Source organism: Manis pentadactyla, chromosome 1 (genome assembly GCF_030020395.1).
Source record: "Manis pentadactyla isolate mManPen7 chromosome 1, mManPen7.hap1, whole genome shotgun sequence".
Taxonomy (NCBI): Eukaryota; Metazoa; Chordata; class Mammalia; order Pholidota; family Manidae; genus Manis; species Manis pentadactyla.
Window position 1 is genome coordinate 46,033,160 of NC_080019.1, and position 18,195 is coordinate 46,051,354.

An 18,195-nucleotide genomic window follows, 5' to 3' on the forward strand; every position below is an offset into this window, starting at 1 on the left:
ACTCCACTCAGAGGTCGTATTTCTGAGCTTAAGCCTTGCTGGCAGAATTTAGGTTTTGTGGCCCTGGCTTTGACCACAGCAGACTGTGAGAGGAAAGGTGTTTCTGATGGGAGCAGGGACCCTTTCAGATTCCTTATTTGGAGGGGAGAATGTCTGTTTTGTCTTCCCAGAGGCTAAGCATAGTATAGGAAATGTAATCCCCCGAAGAAAGTTGACTGGTGGTACGAAGAGGGACTGGATGACTGGTAACCACAAAATAACAAATTTCTTTTGCAGTTGAAATTTGTTGACATCTAATTAAAACAAAACAACTCAGGAAGTTGATGAAGTTTGTGTAGCCTGCTAATGCTTCCAAACTTTTTATATTACCGTGAAAGACTGTGTAAGAAATCTACTTGGGATTTTATTTGCTTTTCCTGACAGTTTATTATTTTTAAGAGAAGGAATCCACCAGTTATAGGCTGTTTGTTTACACTTAGGCATCAATAGGGAAGTGACATGATAGCAGCCGTTGCTGCTTCTCTGCCTTGTCTAGATGCCAGTTTGAATGCAGTTACCCAACCAACATACAGAGAATTTGATATGAAAAGTTACGTCCACAGAAGCTAATGTTAAAACTTTGATGTGAAGATGTCTCCAGGAGAGCTTCTTACAGACAGTGCTGCAATGTTGCAATAACAGTTTTAGTTACTAGAGAAAAACAGAATTTTATTTTCTTCAGACAGGTTTACCGTCCTTCTTCTGTATCATCATCCTTCCTTTTTCTGTCAAAAGTTCATTCTCTCTCTCTCTCTCTCACTTTTTTAAACCAACATATGTGAGAATGAAGGTTTGAAGTTTTAGGTTTACAGAGGTGATTTTACTTACCAACGCTTAATCAGAAACAGAAGACCAAAGGAATCTAAAATTTAGTAAGAATAAAATTTAAGAAAGGATTAATAGAGGCTTATAGTGCTCTTATTTTAGGTGTCGTAGCTTTGTTTGGGAATTGAAAGTGGAGTTCCAAGGAAGATAGGGTCTGGGCAAGTGGTATCAGTTGGAATCCTCTGTTCATTTGAGATTGTGGAATGCCTTTTGCTTCAGGGGCATACTGAACAAGATCTAATACTGCACATGATCTAATTAAAAATATCTAATCAAGTTGTCATGATGCCTGTTGCCGTGTCACCTACTGGGAGTAGTTAAGTAGGACTTGAAAAATGTCCATTTGGCCTAGTAAAACACTGACGACAGGAAACAACAAGGTACTTTCTCGATCAGGAATTTAATTCGGTTTCTCTTTGTAGCTGTTAATTGTATACCCATTAAAATGGATGTTTAAATAATGTGAGGGTCAAGAGTAAGCAAATTATACCTGTGAAAATACCAGAATATTAGTTGTATAATTGATGAACTTCCAAGCTTTGGTGTTCTTAATTCATCATTTTCCTGTCTTTCTGCCTTTGACTTAGACTCAGTCCAGGGTCTGAGATCGAAGCACATTCTACATTTTAATTCACTCTGATGACTTAAGGTAAAGGCAAAAGATGCCTGGCTATATCTTATCAAAGTTGTTTTAAAATGGTTTTGATTTCAAAGTAGTTTAGGAAATAACAGTACAATCTTAAATTATTATTTGTCATAATCAACCAACCAGTCATGCTCGTGGTTGCAGAAGGATAGTTTCAACTAGGGTAATAGAACCAGCGATGGTGTGGGTATTCCTCTAGGCATAATGATACTAGAAACAAGCACTCTCACTTTCCTTTACTTGGGTTTTTCAAAAAATGCATGTAATAGTAGCAGAATACTTGAATATCCTATTTTTTAAATCTCTTTTAGTCTCAATGTTAGAAGCCCAGGCAAATTTTTACAGACATAGGAAAACATGCATAAGAATACTATCCACATATTACTTAGATTTCTGGGTTAGAGAAAGTATTAAATCTGTTTTACCTTTCATTCTGTTTAATATTGGTCTTTTTGAAGGTTATTTTACCTAAATTGACAAAAACTTATCTTTCTCCTTGGTATTTGTTATTTGTGTGGTGTGTTTTTATTAGTTTTCCTTTTCAGCATTACCATTTCTTGAAATTTAAAAAATATCAAGTGGAAAATCCATACAAATAACATTGCAGAGAAACATACTGTTGTGTACTGTTCAATGCTATCCAAAGTTAACTTTTCAAGTGACAGGTCAGGTTGCTGTGGCATTATTAGCATAAGTTATATGATGTTTGTCTGTTTAAAAGTTACTGAGATTCAAGGCAATTTCTAGTATGCTGGAGGCAGTTCAGACAAATGCCAGTGGATTACAAAATGGAGAAATACTATAGATCCTTGCCAGTAACCATGAAACAGAAAGCTGGATCTGGGTTTTGAATTTAGTATGAGGTTGACCTAAAAAAATTAAACCTTTTATTTTGAAATAATTGTAGATTCACATGCAGTTGTAAGAACTAATACAGAGAGATACTAAGTATTTCACCCAGTTTTCCCCAGTGGTAACATCCAGGAGAACTATAGTATGACACTATAACCAGGATATTGACACGAAACAGGCTGAGCATTGTTAATTTCAGATGGTTCAGCTTAATACTAGTGGTTGATCAGTGAAGGTCAGAGGTAAAGGAAGACTGTATGTAGAAGTGACCTGCTGCAAGGAATGATGTGATGTCCATGGTTTCTTATTCCTCCTCTATTTCATTATAGAGGATTCACCTCAACTGCTTCATTATAGAGGATTCACTGTATAAGTTCAGTGGGTGATGGGAATTACACATGGTGGTATATCCATACAGGGGAATACTACTCAGAAGTAGAACAGAACAAGCTATCAATGTGTACTCCAACATAGACGAATCACTAACTCATTATGCTAAGGGGCAGTAGCCAGACAAAAAAGAACACTTGGTATATGATTATATTTATGTAAACTCTAGAAAATGGGAATTAATGACAGAAAGTAAATTGGTTACTCTCTGGGAGGAAGGAAAGGGAGTAAGATGGAGGAATCACCAAGGGAACTTGATTATTGTGGTGATTGCACATTTGCATAGACATATCAAATGTATCTAATTGTATACTTTGAATATGTTCCATTTATTGTATGTCAATTATACCTTAGTAATTCTGTCTTAAAAAATACCACATCGGGGGGAGCCTAGTAAACATAATGTTCTTCATGTAATTGTAGATTAATGATAACAAAATAAAAAATATATATATGAACAATAAAAAAAATACCACATCAGAATATGTTTCTCCCATGCTTGATTATTTTGCAGCTACCCCACATGCAACTCCAAACTCCTGTTTACAAAATGAAACCAGTTTTCATATGTTTGCATGTTGTAGCATTTAGCATCACTCTGGAAGATTTAAGATGCTTGCTTTCAGGTTTTTTTTGTTTATATCTTTGTCAACAGTAAAAAATAGTCTTCTTTGTGCACTGCACTGAATCACACGGTTTTAGAGCAGTGCTTCTAAACTGTTTTATATACATTTTTTCTGTTTTTAAACTGGAGAATAGTTGGTACACAATATTACATTGGTTTCAAATATATAACAGAATGATTCAACAGTGATCTACATTATTAGATGCTCACCCCAACTAGTGTAATTACTATCTGTCAACATAGAAAGATGTTACAGAATTATTGCTTATATTCTCCATGCTGTACTTTCATCCCCATGACTAATTTATATTATGGTTAAGATTTTGTATCTCTTTATCTCCTTCACTTATTTCACCCACCCACCCCAACCTTTCCCCCATGGTAGCCACCGTATATATATATTTCCGTCTCAAAATGGGCCTATTCTATGTGTATCAGTCTGAACCCATTCAGTCTGACTTCAGGGTCACACTATGATTTGACTAACTTGTATTCTGGTGTAAATTCTGGCAATGAGTGTGTGTGATTTTCTTGGTATGACTCTTAGGAGATTAACTAGATCTGATGAAATATCCTGTTGAATTTCAATGTGGATTGTATTGAAATTTTGATACTTGATATTAGAGGGAATCATTTAAAACTTTAATGCAATGTTAGAATTTTTCAAAATGGAGGTGTGCTGGAGCATTTTAGGGACCCAGCATGGTAAAATCTGCATTCAGATCCTGGCTGGCTGAGCGCACTGAATGGAGAATCGCTGGGCCTCTTCCTTTGGTTAAGAGAACAACTGTTGCCTCCCAGGATCAGCAATATCGTGAAAGTTTGGTAACTGATAAATGCTATATGTATGTAAGTTTATTTCACTGAATATATTTTATCTTCATCTGTGAGAGTTACTGTTTCTTTTTAAGAATCAGTAATAATTTGGAATTGAAAATAATTTGGAAACTAGTTCTTAAAAATGGAAGGTGAATTTTATACAGTCTTGCCTTTTTCATATAGGTTTAAGAACTGAGAGATACATATGAAATAATATACATTTTTCTCTTTTCAGGCAATTACTGTCTTAACTGAATTAATTAGGGAAAACTTCAGGAACAGCAAATTGAAACAGTGCCTTTTACCAACCCTTGGGGAGCTGATCTATCTCATAGCCACCCAGGTGAGACTGTCTGATTAACTCTGTTGCAGTTTGACATATTCTGACATATCCTGGCTGACAAGTATTAATATCCTATAACAGTTTTTTGACTTTGCCCCTTAAAGCATGCCTAGGGAACTAAAGAGAATTTTTACCTCTGGAGGACAGAGGCTATCAGTGTCTTTCTGTCTCCCTATCTGTCATCTTCCCTCTCTCCCAGTGCCTCTTTTACTTTAAACTGCAGGAGAGTCTCAGGCCATATTTAAAACCAAAGGACCAAAAGTCGCCAAAGTACTTCCAAGGTTACTGTCACCATTGGCGTCTCCAGGCAAGAGGAGGCCATTGGTTCTCCCAGTGTAAAAGCTCTGTTTCAGTTTAAAACACTACTTTGTGATTATAGCTTGTACTATGGCCATGAGAATTTGTGACTGCAGAATTTGACTTCTTACTTCTTAAGCTTTAATGTGGGACTGCTGGAGAATTCAACAAGGGAAGACAGTATTTCATTAATGAGGTTCTTAGAATATTACTGGACAGATATTGATTCATTTGCTACTCAGAGTTTTTCTAAGTACCCGTAACTTATAAGTTAATGAGGAAGTTCATTGGATTTCCGATGTTTTTTTTTTCATTTCTTCATTTTTAAAATTTTGGTATCATTAATTTACAATTACATGAGCAACATTATGGTTATGAGACTCCCCCCATTATCAAGTCCCCCCCACAAACCCCATTACAGTCACTGTCCATCAGCATAATAAGATGCTGTAGAATCACTACTTGTCTTCTCTGTGTTGTACAGCCTTCCCCGTGCCCCACCACCTACATTATGTCTGCTAAACTTAATACCCCTTTCCCCCTTATCCCTCCCTTCCCAACCATCCTCCCCAGTCCCTTTCCCTTTGGTAACTGTTAGTCCATTCTGTGTTTCTGCTGCTATTTTGTTCCTTCAGTTTTTCCTTTGTTCTTATACTCCACAGATGAGTGAAATCATTTGGTACTTGTCTTTCTCCACCTGGCTTATTACACTGAGCATAATACCCTCTACCTCCATCCATGTTGTTGTAAATGGTAGGATTTGTTTTCTTCTTATGGCTGAATACTATTCCATTGTGTATATGTACCACATCTTTATCCATTCATCTATTGATGGACACTTAGGTTGCTTCCATTTCTTGGCTATTGAAAATAATGCTGCGATAAACATAAGGGTGCATATGTCTTTTTCAAACAGGGATCCTACATTCTTTGGGTAAATGCCTAGGAGTGGAATTTCTGGGTCAAATGGTATTTCTATTTTTAGTTCTTTGAGGAACCTCCATAGTGCTTTCCACAATGGTTTAACTAACATTCCCACCAGCAGTGTAGGAGGGTTCCCCTTTCTCCACAACCTCACCAACATTTGTTGTTGTTTGTCTTTGGTTGGTGGCTATCCTAACTGGTGTGAGGTGATATCTCATAGTGGTTTTAATTTGCATTTCTCTGATGATTATTGATGTGGAGCATCTTCTCATGTACCTGTTGGCCATCTGAATTTCTTCTTTGGAGAAGTGTCTGTTCAGATCCTCTGGCAGTTTTTAAATTAGATTATTTCCTTTCTGTTTGTTGAGGTGCATGAGCTCTTTGTATATTTTGGGTGTCAACCCCTTATCGGATATGTTATTTATGAATATATTCTCCTGTCTTGTAGGTTGTTTTTTTGTACTACTGATGGTGTCCTCTGCTGTACAGAGGCTTTTTAGTTTGATATAGTTCCAGTTGTTCATTTTTGCTTTTGTTTCCCTTTCCCTGGGGAGGTATGTTAATAAAGAAGTTGTTCATGTATGTATTCAAGGGAGTTTTGCTTGTTTTTTTCTAAGAGTTTTATGGTTTCATGACTTAATTCAGGTCTTTGATCCATTTTGAGTTTACTTTTATGAAGCAAGTTCAACAGTAATCCAGTTTCATTCTCTCACATGTAGCTGTGCAGTTTTACCAAACCCAGCTGCTGAAGAGGCTGTCATTTCCCCATTGTGTATCCATGGCTCCTTTATCATATATTAATTGACCATATATGTTTGGGTTAGTATCTGAACTCTTTATTCTGTTCCACTGGTCCATGGGTCTGTTCTTGTGCCAGTACCAAATTGTCTTGATTACTGTGGCTTTGTAGTAGAGCTTGAAGTTGGGAAGCGAGATGCCCCCTGCTTTATTCTTTCTTCTCAGAATTGCTTTGGCTATTCGGTGTCTTTTGTGCTTCCATATGAATTTTAGAACTATTTTGTCCAGTTCATTGAACAATGCTGTCGGTATTTTGATAGGGATTGCTTTGAATCTTCAGATTGCTTTAGGCAGGATGGCCATTTGACAATACTAATTCTTCCTAGCTAAGAGCATGGGATGAGTTTCCATTTGTTAGTGTCCTCTTTAATTTCTCTTAAGAGTGTCTTATAATTTACAGGGTATAGGTCTTTGACTTCCTTGGTTGGATTTATTCCTAGGTATTTTATTCTTTTTGATGCCCTTGTGAATGGAATTGTTTTCCTGATTTCTCTTCTGCTAGTTCATCGTTAGTGTATAGGAAGGCAACAGATTTCTGTGTATTAATTTTGTATCCTGCAACTTTGCTGAATTCAGATATTAGTTCTAGTAGTTTTGGAGTGGAGTCTTTAGGGTTTTTTATGTACTATATCATGTTATCTGCAAATAGTGACAGTTTGACTTCCTCCTTACAAATCTGGATGCCTTGTATTTCTTTGTTTTTTCTAATTGCTGTGGCTAGGACCTCCAGTACTATGTTGAATAACAGTGGGGAAAGTGAGCATCCCTGTCTTGTTCCTGATCTTAGGGAAAAGCTTTCAGCTTCTCACTGTTAAGTATGATGTTGGCTGTGGGTTTATCATATATGGCCTTTATTATGTTGAGGTGCTTGCCCTGTATGCCCATTTTGAGAATTTTTATCATGAATGTATGTTGAATTTTGTTGAATGCTTTTTCAGCATCTATATAGATGATCATGTGCTTTCTATCTTCTTTCTGTTGATGTGGTAGATGATATTGATGGATTTTCGAATGTTGTACCATCCTTGCATCCCTGAGATGAATCCCACTTGATCATGGTATACTATCCTCTTGATGTATTTTTGAATTCGGTTTGCGAATATTTTGTTGAGTATTTTTGGATCTATGTTCTATGTTCATCAGGGATGTTGGTCTTTAATTTTCTTTTTTTGTGGGGTCTTTACTGGTTTTGGTATTAGACTGATGCTGGATTCATAGAATGAGTTTGGAAGTATTCCCTCTTTCTCTGTTTTTTGGAAAACGTTAAGGAGAATGGGTATTATGCCTTCTCTGTATGTCGGATAAAATTCAGTGGTGAATCCATCTGGTCCTGGAGGTTTTGTTCTTGGGTAGTTTTGTGATTACCAATTCAATTTCGTTGCTGGTAATTGGCCTGCTTAGATTTTCTGTTTGTTCCTTGGTCAGTCTTGGAAGGTTGTATTTTTCTAGAAAGTTGTCCATTTCTTCTAGGTTATCCACCTTGTTAGCATGTAGCTTCCCATAGTATTCTCTCATAATTCTTTGTATTTCTGTGGTGTCTGTCGTGATTTTTCCTTCCTCTTTTCTGATTCTGTTTATGTGTGTAGATTCTCTTTTTCTCTTAATGAGTCTGGCTAGGGATTTTTCTGTTTGTTTATTTTCTGAAATAACCAGCTCTTGGTTTCATTGATTTTTTCTATTTTATTCTTCTCAATTTTATTAATTTCTTCTCTGATCTTTATTATGTCCCTCCTTCTGCTGGCTTTAGGCCTCATTTTTTCTTCTTTTTCCAATTTTGATAATTGTGAATTTAGACTATTAATTTTGATTTTTCTTCCTTTTTTAAATAGGCCTAGAGTGCTATATACTTTCCTCTTAAAACTACCTTTGCTGCGTCCCACAGAAGTTGGGGTATTGTGCTGTTGTTATTTGTCACCATATATTGCTTGATCTCTGTTTTAATTTTGTCATTGATCCATTGATTATTTAGGTGCATGTTGTTAAGCCTCCATGTGTTTGTGAGCCTTTTTGTTTTCTTTGTACAATTTATTTCTAATTTTATACCTTTGTGATCTGAGAAGTTGGTTGGTATAATTTCAATCTGTTGGTGGCCTAGTATGTGGTCTACTGGAAAATGTTCCATGTGTACTTGAGAAAAATGTGTATCCTCTGCTTTTGGGTGTAGATTTCTGTAGATGTATGTTAGGTCCATCTGTTCTAGTGTGTTGTTTAGTGCCTCTGTGTCCTTACTTATTTTCTGTCTGGTTGGTCTGTCCTTCAGAGTGGGTGGTATGTTGAAGTCTCTTAAAATGAATGTGTTGCATTCTATATCCCCTTTTAAATCTGTTTGTATTTGTTTCACATTTGTCGGTGCTCCTGTGTTGGGTACATAGGTATTCATAATGGTTATATCCTCTTGTTGGACTGACCATTTCATCATTATGTAATGTCCTTCTTTGTCTCTTGTTACTTTCTCTGTTTTGAAGTCTATTTTGTCTGATACAAGTACTGCAACCCCTGCTTTTTTCTCCCTATTGTTTGCATGAAATATCTTTTTGCATCCCTTCAGTTTTAGTTTCTGTATGTCTTTTGGTTTGAAGTGAGTGTCTTGTAAGTAGCATATAGATGGGTTTTGCTTTTTTATCCATTCTATTACTCTGTGTATTTTGATTGGTGCATTCAGTCCATTTACATTTAGGGTGATTATTGAATGATATGTACTTATTCCCATTGCAGGCTTGTATTCGTAGTTACCAAAGGTTCAAGGGTAGCTTCTTTCATATCTAACCGTCTAAATTTAACTCACTTATTAGGCTATTACAAACACAGTCTGATGATTCTTTATTTCTCTCACTTCTTATTCTTCCTCCTCCACTCGTTATATGTTAGGTGTTTTATTCTGTACTCTTTTGAGTTTCCTTTGACTGCTTCTGTGGATAGGTGACTTTATTTTTTGACTTTAGTTAGCATTTTATTCATCTGCTTTCTTTGCTGTGATTTTATTTTCTCTGGTGACATCTGTTTAGCCTTTGGAGTACTTCCATCTAGAGCAGTCCCTTTAAAATACCCTGTAGATGTGGTTTGTGCGAGGCAAATTCCCTCAACTTTTGCTTATCTGGAAATTGCTTAAACTGTCCTTCAAATTTAAATGATAATCTTGCTGGATACAGTATTCTTGGTTCAAGGCCCTTCTGTTTCATTGCATTAAATATATCCTGCCATTGTCTTCTGGCCTGTAAGGTTTCTGTTGAGAGGTGTGATTATAGCCTGATGGGTTTTCCTTTGTAGGCGATTATTTTTCTCTCTCTGTCTGCCTTTAATATCCTGTCCTTGTGTTTGATCTTTGCCATTTTAATTATTATATGTCTTGGCGTTGTCCTCCTTGGGTCCCTTGTGTTGGGAAATCTGTGGGTTTTCATGGTCTCAGAGAGTATTGGTCACACAGTTTTCTTAGTATTCTTTCATTCCTAGAGATCCTTTTATCTCTCTCTGCCTCAGCTTCTCTGTATTCCTGTTATCTGATTTCTATTCCATTAGCAGTCTCTTGCATCTCATCCAGTCTGCTATTATGTCCTTCTATTGATTGTTTCATTTCTGTTATCTCCCTCCAGACTTCATCCCTTAGCTCTTGCATATTTCTCTGCAGGTACATCAGCATTGCTATCACTTTTATTTTGGATTATTTTTCAGGAAGTATGGTTATATTGATCTCACCAGGCCCTCTCTCTGGGGTTGTCTGAGCGATTTTTGACTAGACCCGATTCTTCTCCCTTTTCATGCTGTGGAAGTGATCGCTGCCGGGTGGCGCATGTGTCAGCTGGGGGAACAAAGTCCCTTACTGCTTGCTGGTCACCTTGCCCTTCTCTGCTGCCTTTCCTGGTTACCAGGAGCAGTTTCTAGGGTAATTCCCTGAGCTGGCATTGTCTGGGTGGCCCTCTGTATAGCCTAGGGAACTGTGTGGGTTTGCAGACGCCCTGGGTGTTTTCTCCTGTGAGAAAGGTGCCCCTTTATGTCTTCCGGACCTTGCTCTGGCTTCCACTGTCTGTAATGTGTAGCTGCACACCAGCGCCAACCTCTGGGTCTGGCCAGTTAGGTGCATGCTGGGAGAAGACTGTGTGGTGGCCTCGGGTGAGGCTGCTTCCTGGCTGGTCTGTAGCAATCGCTGGTCAGCTGGTATGCTTGCAGTGCTGGTGGGAGTGAGGGAATGACAGGCTGCTTATTGCCATGAGGGCCTTTGCAGCTGCATTGCCACCCAGAGTGTTAGGGCACCTGAAGTTCCTTAAGATTTCCAGCCTGCTGGGCTGAGTGTGCTGGGATGATTTTGTCCATGTGTGAAACCCTTGACTCTTTAAGACTTTTAAATTATCCACTTTTCTTTTGTCACTGGGGAGCTGCATGTGGGAACTTGCTTGCAGTGTTGGTCTCTCATTTTACTTTTCCATTTCTGTAATATACAGTAGACCATGCAATGTGTGTCTGTTGCAGATTACTAGGGCTGGTCATTTAGCAGTCCTGTGCTTCCACTCCCTCCCCACTCTGATTCTTTTCCTCCCGCTGGTGAGCTGGGGTGGGGTCAGTGCTCAGGTCCCGCCAGGTCACGGCTTTGTGTCTTACCATTTTTGTGAGATGCTGAGTTCTCGCTGATGTAGATGTAGCCTGGCTGTTGTACTGTATCTTCTGGTCTCTCTTTTAGGAATAGTTGTATTTGTTGTATTTTCAAAAATATATGTGGTTTTAGGAGGATATTTCCGCTGTCCTACTGACGCTGCCATCTTGAGCTGTTCTTTGCCCCATATTTCTTATGTTTTGGTTTTAGAATATGCGTAAATGCTATATAACTTCGGTATTCTTGGTATCTTAATGAAACTGACATTCTGGACAATAATAATGATAATTTTAAGACAACTATTGTAATTGTTATGAAACATCAGTACCTAAGATCATTTAGCTCCATAGTTAGTACTGAGAGCTGGTACAGCATATTTCTCCTCCTTATTTTCATAAATGTCTTGTCCAATTCTGCAAATCATTCCTTTTTACAAAGTTAACTAGGGAGCTAAGGAAGACAACACCAAGACACATAGTAATTAAAATGGAAAAGATCAAGGATAAGGACTGTTAAAAGCAGCCAGAGACAGAAATAAGATCACATACAAAGGAAAACCTATCAGGCTCACATCAGACTTCTCAGCAGAAACCTTACAAGCCAGAAGGGAGTGGCATGAGGTATTTAATGCCATGAAGCAGAAGGGCCTGGAACCAAGATTACTTTATCTGGCAAGATTATCATTTAAATTTGAAGGAGGGATTAAACAATTTCCAGATAAGCAAAAGCTGAAAGAATTTTCCTCCCACAAACCATCTCTACAGTATATTTTGGAGGGACTGCTATAGATCGAAGTGTTTGTAAGGTTGAATAGCTGTCACCAGAGGTAATAAAACCGCAGTAAAGAAAGTAGAACAGGTAATTACTAAGCAAATGGAAAATTAAACTAACTATCCCCAAAGTCAATCAAGGGATAGACAAAAAGTCCAGAATATGATACCTAACATATAAAGAATGGAGGAGGAAGAAAAAGGAGGAGAAACAGAAAAGAACCTTTAGATTGTGTTTGTAACAGCATACTAAGTGAGTTAAGTTAGACTCTTAGATAGTAAGGAAATTAACCTTGAACCTTTGGTAAACACGAATCTAAAGCCTGCAATGGCAATAAGTACATATCTTTCAGTAATCACCCCAAATGTAAATGGACTGAATGTACCAATCAAAAGACATACAGTCACTGAATGGATTAAAAAACAAGACCCATCTGTATGCTGCTTACAAGAGACTCACCTCAAACCCAAAGACATGCACAGATGAAAAGTCAAGGGATGGAAAAAGATATTTCATGCAAACAACAGGGAGAAAAAAGCAGGTGTTGCAGTACTACTATCAGACAAAATGGACTTCAAAACAAAGAAAGTAAAAAGAGATAAAGGACCTTACATGATGATAAAGGGGTCTGTCCAGCAAGAGGATATAACCATTATAAATATATATGCACCCAACACAGGAGCACCAGCATGTGTGAAACAAATACTAACAGAACTAAAAGAGAAAATAGAATGCAATGCATTCATTTTAGGAGACTTCAACACACCATTCATTCCAAAGGACAGATCCACCAGACAGAAAATAAGTAAAGACACAGAGGCACTAAACAACACACTAGAACAGATGGACCTAATAGACATCTGTAGAACTCTACATCCAAAACCAACAGGATACACATTCTTCTCAAGTATACATCGACCAATCTCCAGAATAGACCACATACTAGGCCACAAAAAGAGCCTCAGTAAATTCAAAAAGACTGAAATTCTACCACCAACTTTTCAAACCAAAAAGGTATAAAACTAGAACTAAACTGTGCAAAGAGAGCAAAAAGGCTCACAAACATATGGAAGCTTAACAACACTCTCCTAAATGATCAGTGGATCAACGACCAAATTAAAATAAAGATCTAGCAATATATGGAAACAAATTACAACAACAACACAAAGCCCCAACTTCTGTGGGACGCAGTGAAGGCAGTCTTAAGAGGGAATTATATAGCAATCCAGGCATATTTACAGAAGGAAGAACAAACCCAAATGAGTAGTCTAACATCACAGTTATCGAAATTGGAAAAAGAAGAACAAATGAGGTCTAAAGTCCGCTGAAGGAGGGTCATAATAAAGATCAGAGAAGAATAAATAAAATTGAGAAGAAGAAAACAATAGAAAAAATCAATGAAATCAAGAGCTGGTTCTTTGGGAAAATAAACAAAATAGATAATCCTCTAGCCAGACTTATTAAGAGAAAAAGATAATCAACACACATCAACAGAATCAGAAACGAGAAAGGAAACATCACCACGGACCCCACAGAAATGCAAAGAATTATTAGAAACTACTATGAAAATCTACATGCTAACAAGCTGGAAAACCTAGAAGAAATGGAAAACTTCCTAGAAAAATACAACCTTCCAAGACTGACCAAGGAAGAAATACAAAATCCAAACAAACCAATTACCAGCAAAGAAATTGAAGCAGTAATCAAAAAACTACCTAAGAATGAAACCCCCAGGCCAGATGGATTTACCTCGGAATTTTATCAGACATACAGAGAAGACATAATATCCATTCTCCTTTAAGTTTTCCAAAAAATAGAAGAGGAGAGAATACTCTCAAACTCATTCTATGAAGCCAACATCAACCTAATACCAAAACCAGGCAAAGACCCCACCAAAAAAGAATATTACAGACCAATATCCCTGATGAACGTAGATACAAAAATACTCAACAAAATATTAGCAAACTGAATTCAAAAATGCATCAAAAGGATCATACACCATGACCAAGTGGGATTCATCCCAGGGATGCAAAGATGGTACAACATTTGAAAATCAATCAACATCATCCACCGCATCAACAAAAAGAAGGACAAAAACCACATGATCATCTCCATAGATGCTGAAGAAGCATTCAACAAAATTCAATATCCATTTATGATAAAAACTCTGAACAAAATGGGTATAGAGGGCAAGTACCTCAACATAATAAAGGCCATATATGATAATCCCACAGCCAACATCATACTGAACAGTGAGAAGCTGAAAGCTTTTCCTCTGAGATGAGAATCAAGACAGGGATGCCCACTCTCCCCACTGTTATTCAACATAGTTCTGGAGGTCCTAGCCTCGGCAATTAGACAAAACAAAGAAATTCAAGGAATCCAATTTGGTAAACAAGTTAAACTGTCACTATTTGCAGATGACATGATATTGTATATAAAAAACCCTAAAGACTCCACTCCAAACCTACTAGAACTGATATCGGAATACAGCAAAGTTGCGGGATACAAAATTAACACACAGAAATCTGTGGATCTCCTATACACTAACAGTGAACTAATAGAAAGAGAAATCAGGAAAACAATTCCATTCACAATTGCATCAAAAAGAATAAAATACTTAGGAATAAGCCTAACCAAGGAAGTGAAAGACGTATATCCTGAAAACTGTAAGACACTCTAAGAGATATTAAAGAGGACACTAACAAATGGAAACTCATCCCATGCTCGTGCCTAGGAAGAATTAATATCGTCAAAATGGCCATCCTGCCTGAAACAATATACAGATTTGATGCAATTCCTACCAAATTACCAACAGCATTCTTCAACGAACTGGAACAAATAGTCCAAAAATTCATATGGAAACACCAAAGACCCTGAATAGCCAAAGCAATCTTGAGAAGGAAGAATAAAGTTGGGGGAGATCTTGCTCCCCAACTTGAAGCTCTACTACAAAGCCACAGTAAACAAGAGAGTTTGGTACTGGCACAAGAACAGAGGCACAGACGAGTGGAATAGAATAGAGACTCAAGACATTAACCCAAACATATATGGTCAATTAATATATGATAAAGGGGCCATGGACATACAATAGGGAAATGACAGTCTCTTCAACAGATGGTGCTGACAAAACTGGACAACTACATGTAAAAGAATGAAACTGGATCACTGTCTAACCCCATACAGAAAAGTAAATTTGAAATGGGTCAAAGACCTGAATGTAAGTTATGAAACCATAAAACTCTTAGAAAAAAACATAGGCAAAAATCTCTTGGACATAAATATGAGTGATTTCTTCATGAATATATCTCCCTGGGCAAGGGAAACAAAAGCATAAATGAACAAGTGAGACTATATCAAGCTGAAAAGCTTCTGTACAGCCAAGGACACCATCAATAGAACAAAAAGGTACTCTACAGTATGGGAGAATATATTCATAAATGACAGATCTGATAAAGGATTGACATCCAAAATATATAAAGAGCTCATGTACCTCAACAAACAAAAAGCAATAATCCAATTAAAAATTGGCAGAGGAGCTGAACAGACACTTCTTCAAAGAAGAAATTCAGATTCCTTCTGTGCCTCTTCCACATTGACACATGACCTCTTCTGCCAACAGACACATGAAAAGATGCTCCACATTGTTAGTCATCAGAGGAATGCAAATTAAAACCACAATGAGGTATTACCTCACACCAGTAAGGATCGCCACCATCCAAAAGACAAACAACAACAAATGTTTGAGAGGTTGTGGAGAAAGGGGAACCCTCCTACACTGCTGTTGGGAATGTAAATTAGTTCAACCATTCTGGAAAGCAGTATGGGGCTTCCTCAAAAAGCTCAAAATAGAGATACCATTTGTCCCAGGAATTCCACTTCTAGGAATTTACCCTAAGAATTCAGGAGCCAGTTTGAAAAAGACAGATGCACTCCTATGTTTTCCCAGCACTATTTACAATTGCCAAGAAATGGAAGCAACCTAAATGTCCATCAGTAGATGAATGGATAAAGAAGAAGTGGTGCATATACACAGTGGGATATTATTCAGCCATAAGATGAAAACAAATCCTACCATTTGCAACCACATGGATTGCGCTAGAGAGTATTATGCTCAGTGAAATAAGCCAGGTGGAGAAAGACAAGTACCAAATGATTTCACTCATATGTGGAGTGTAAGAACTAAGAAAAACTGAAGGAACCAAACAGCAGCAGAATCACAGAACCCAAGAATGGACTAACAGTTACCAAAGGGAAAGGGACCTTGGTGGGTGGTTGGGAAGGGAGGGATAAGGGCGGGGAAAAAGAAAGGGGACCTTATGATTAGCATGTATAATGTGGTGGGGGGGCATAGGGAGGGCTATGCAACAGAGAGACGTAGTGATTCTATAGCATTTACTATGGTGATGGACAGTGACTGTAATGGTGTTTGTGGGGGGGACTTGGTGAAGGGGGGATTCTAGTAAACATAATGTTCTTTGTGTAATTATAGATTAATGATAACAAAATGAATAAAAAATATTAACTAGGGCGATCAATTTGGGAAGTACTGATATTTTTATGATTTTGAGTCTTTCCATATTTGGATTTATACTAAATCTATGTATCATTTAAGAAAGTATTAACATATTAATGCTACTTTGTCATCCTATAAACAAAAAATGGCATTTCCATATATTTGTTTTAAGAAATATTTTCATCCTTATTTCATTCTTTTCATAAAGCTTTTGTACGTGTATCTTTCATTGAATGTATTCTTAGGTAATTTTATGTTTTGAAGAGACGACTCATTTATTGCGGTAGACACCTAGATGTAAGGAAAAGTGTACTGTGAAAAGTCTCTTCTGTTTTTGTCCCCATTTACCTAGTTCCCCAGTAAATACCATAAATATACTTCCCTACTTAGGTTTCAGAGTTTTTTTAGTAGATTAGAAATGTAGAAATGTAGATTTTTATTTTGTCTCATTTGATGTAACAAGTTGCTTTTTTCACCTACAAGTCACACTCTGTTAAGAACAGTATGTGGAGAGACATTGGAGCTCTTAAGTAGTATGGACGTATTTCTTAATCAGTAGTTAGGGTTCCCTCTCTGCCTCTTCTTCCACTGGAACATTCTCACGTATGCCAAGTTCTGTGAAAGGCAGTTTTCCTTGCAGTTTTTTGGCGCTGGGGTTGGAGGGTTTAATTTTATTTGCTGTTACTTTGAGTTCCCCAGGCATTGACATCAGATTTACCAGGCACAGCAGGCCTGTGGCGCAGAAGCAACCTGCAGTACTTGGGATTGTAGTTGCCTTATTTTTTGTGTTCTTGGCAGATCTCTGATGGATTTTAAAGATGTTAGCATAAAACTAGCTGCCTTCATTAGAAGAGTGGCCAGGTGCCTAGCCTGCCATTTTATCAGGGATGAGAGTGTAGTCTGATTCTTTTTTTTTTCTCCCCCCTTTTTCTTTTTACTCTTCCCTCTACTCCCAGCTTAATAGATGTGTGCTTGGCATACAATAAAGTGCACATATTTAGTGATTATAATTTTTAAGCTTTGACCTCTGTGCACACCTCTGAAACAATCACCAAATCAAAATAGTGAAAATATCTATCACCTTCTAATGCTTCCTGAGCACCCTTTGTTATTTCTCCCTTATGTCTCCTCCCTGTTTCCATGCAACCACTGATTTGCTTTCTGTCATATACACTAGTTTGCATTTTCTAGAATTTGACATAAATGGAATCATATAGAATCATAGTCCTATTTGTTTTTAAAATTAGATCTAGGGAATCATTTTCCTTGGTTCTTACTTAATTGAATGTAAGTTGGGCTACTTTAATAAAAGGGTGATTCTACAGGTACGACCTTTGACCCCATCTTATCACAGCAAGCCAGAAAAGGAAGTTATGTCCCTAGATCCACAAAAATCACCAACTTTTCATGAGATGAAGGCTTTTGTGGAATTGTCACCGAGTATATGTAAAACCTTAAAATCTCAGGTCAGTGCTGACCCAGGGAGAGTGACATGAAGTGATAGGGTACAGAGACCCACACCTGTCCTGTTGGCTCTCTGATGGCACCCCTTGAGGACAGAGTGGAATTCTGCAGAGGATGTTATGAGGCAATATATTTATAGTTCATGTATTCTTTCGTTTGTCAAGGATACCTCCCACCTTGAATCCAGGTTCTTATTTTGTCTTATTTTGTCATTTTTTGCCCAGCCCCTAATCCTCTCTCACCTGAGAGTAGTAAGAACTCCCAGATAGTCTCCTTGCTTTATTCTTATGTCTGTTTAGGT

The 18,195-nt window shown here is 37.5% G+C and overlaps 1 protein-coding gene across 12 annotated transcripts in view; it reads left to right on the forward strand.

Moving 5' to 3' along the window:
• ULK4 (unc-51 like kinase 4) overlaps nt 1-18,195 on the forward strand; it is a 724,727-nt gene that overhangs the window by 131,795 nt on the left and 574,737 nt on the right. For all 12 annotated transcript variants that reach the window (XR_008996028.1, XR_008996026.1, XM_057497578.1 and 9 more), the window contains one exon: nt 4,432-4,539. Coding sequence is in view for 10 of the 12 variants with exons in the window: in XM_057497578.1 (XP_057353561.1) it covers nt 4,432-4,539 (108 nt within the window). In the remaining 2 variants the exon portion in view is untranslated. The remainder of the gene's footprint in view (nt 1-4,431; nt 4,540-18,195) is intronic.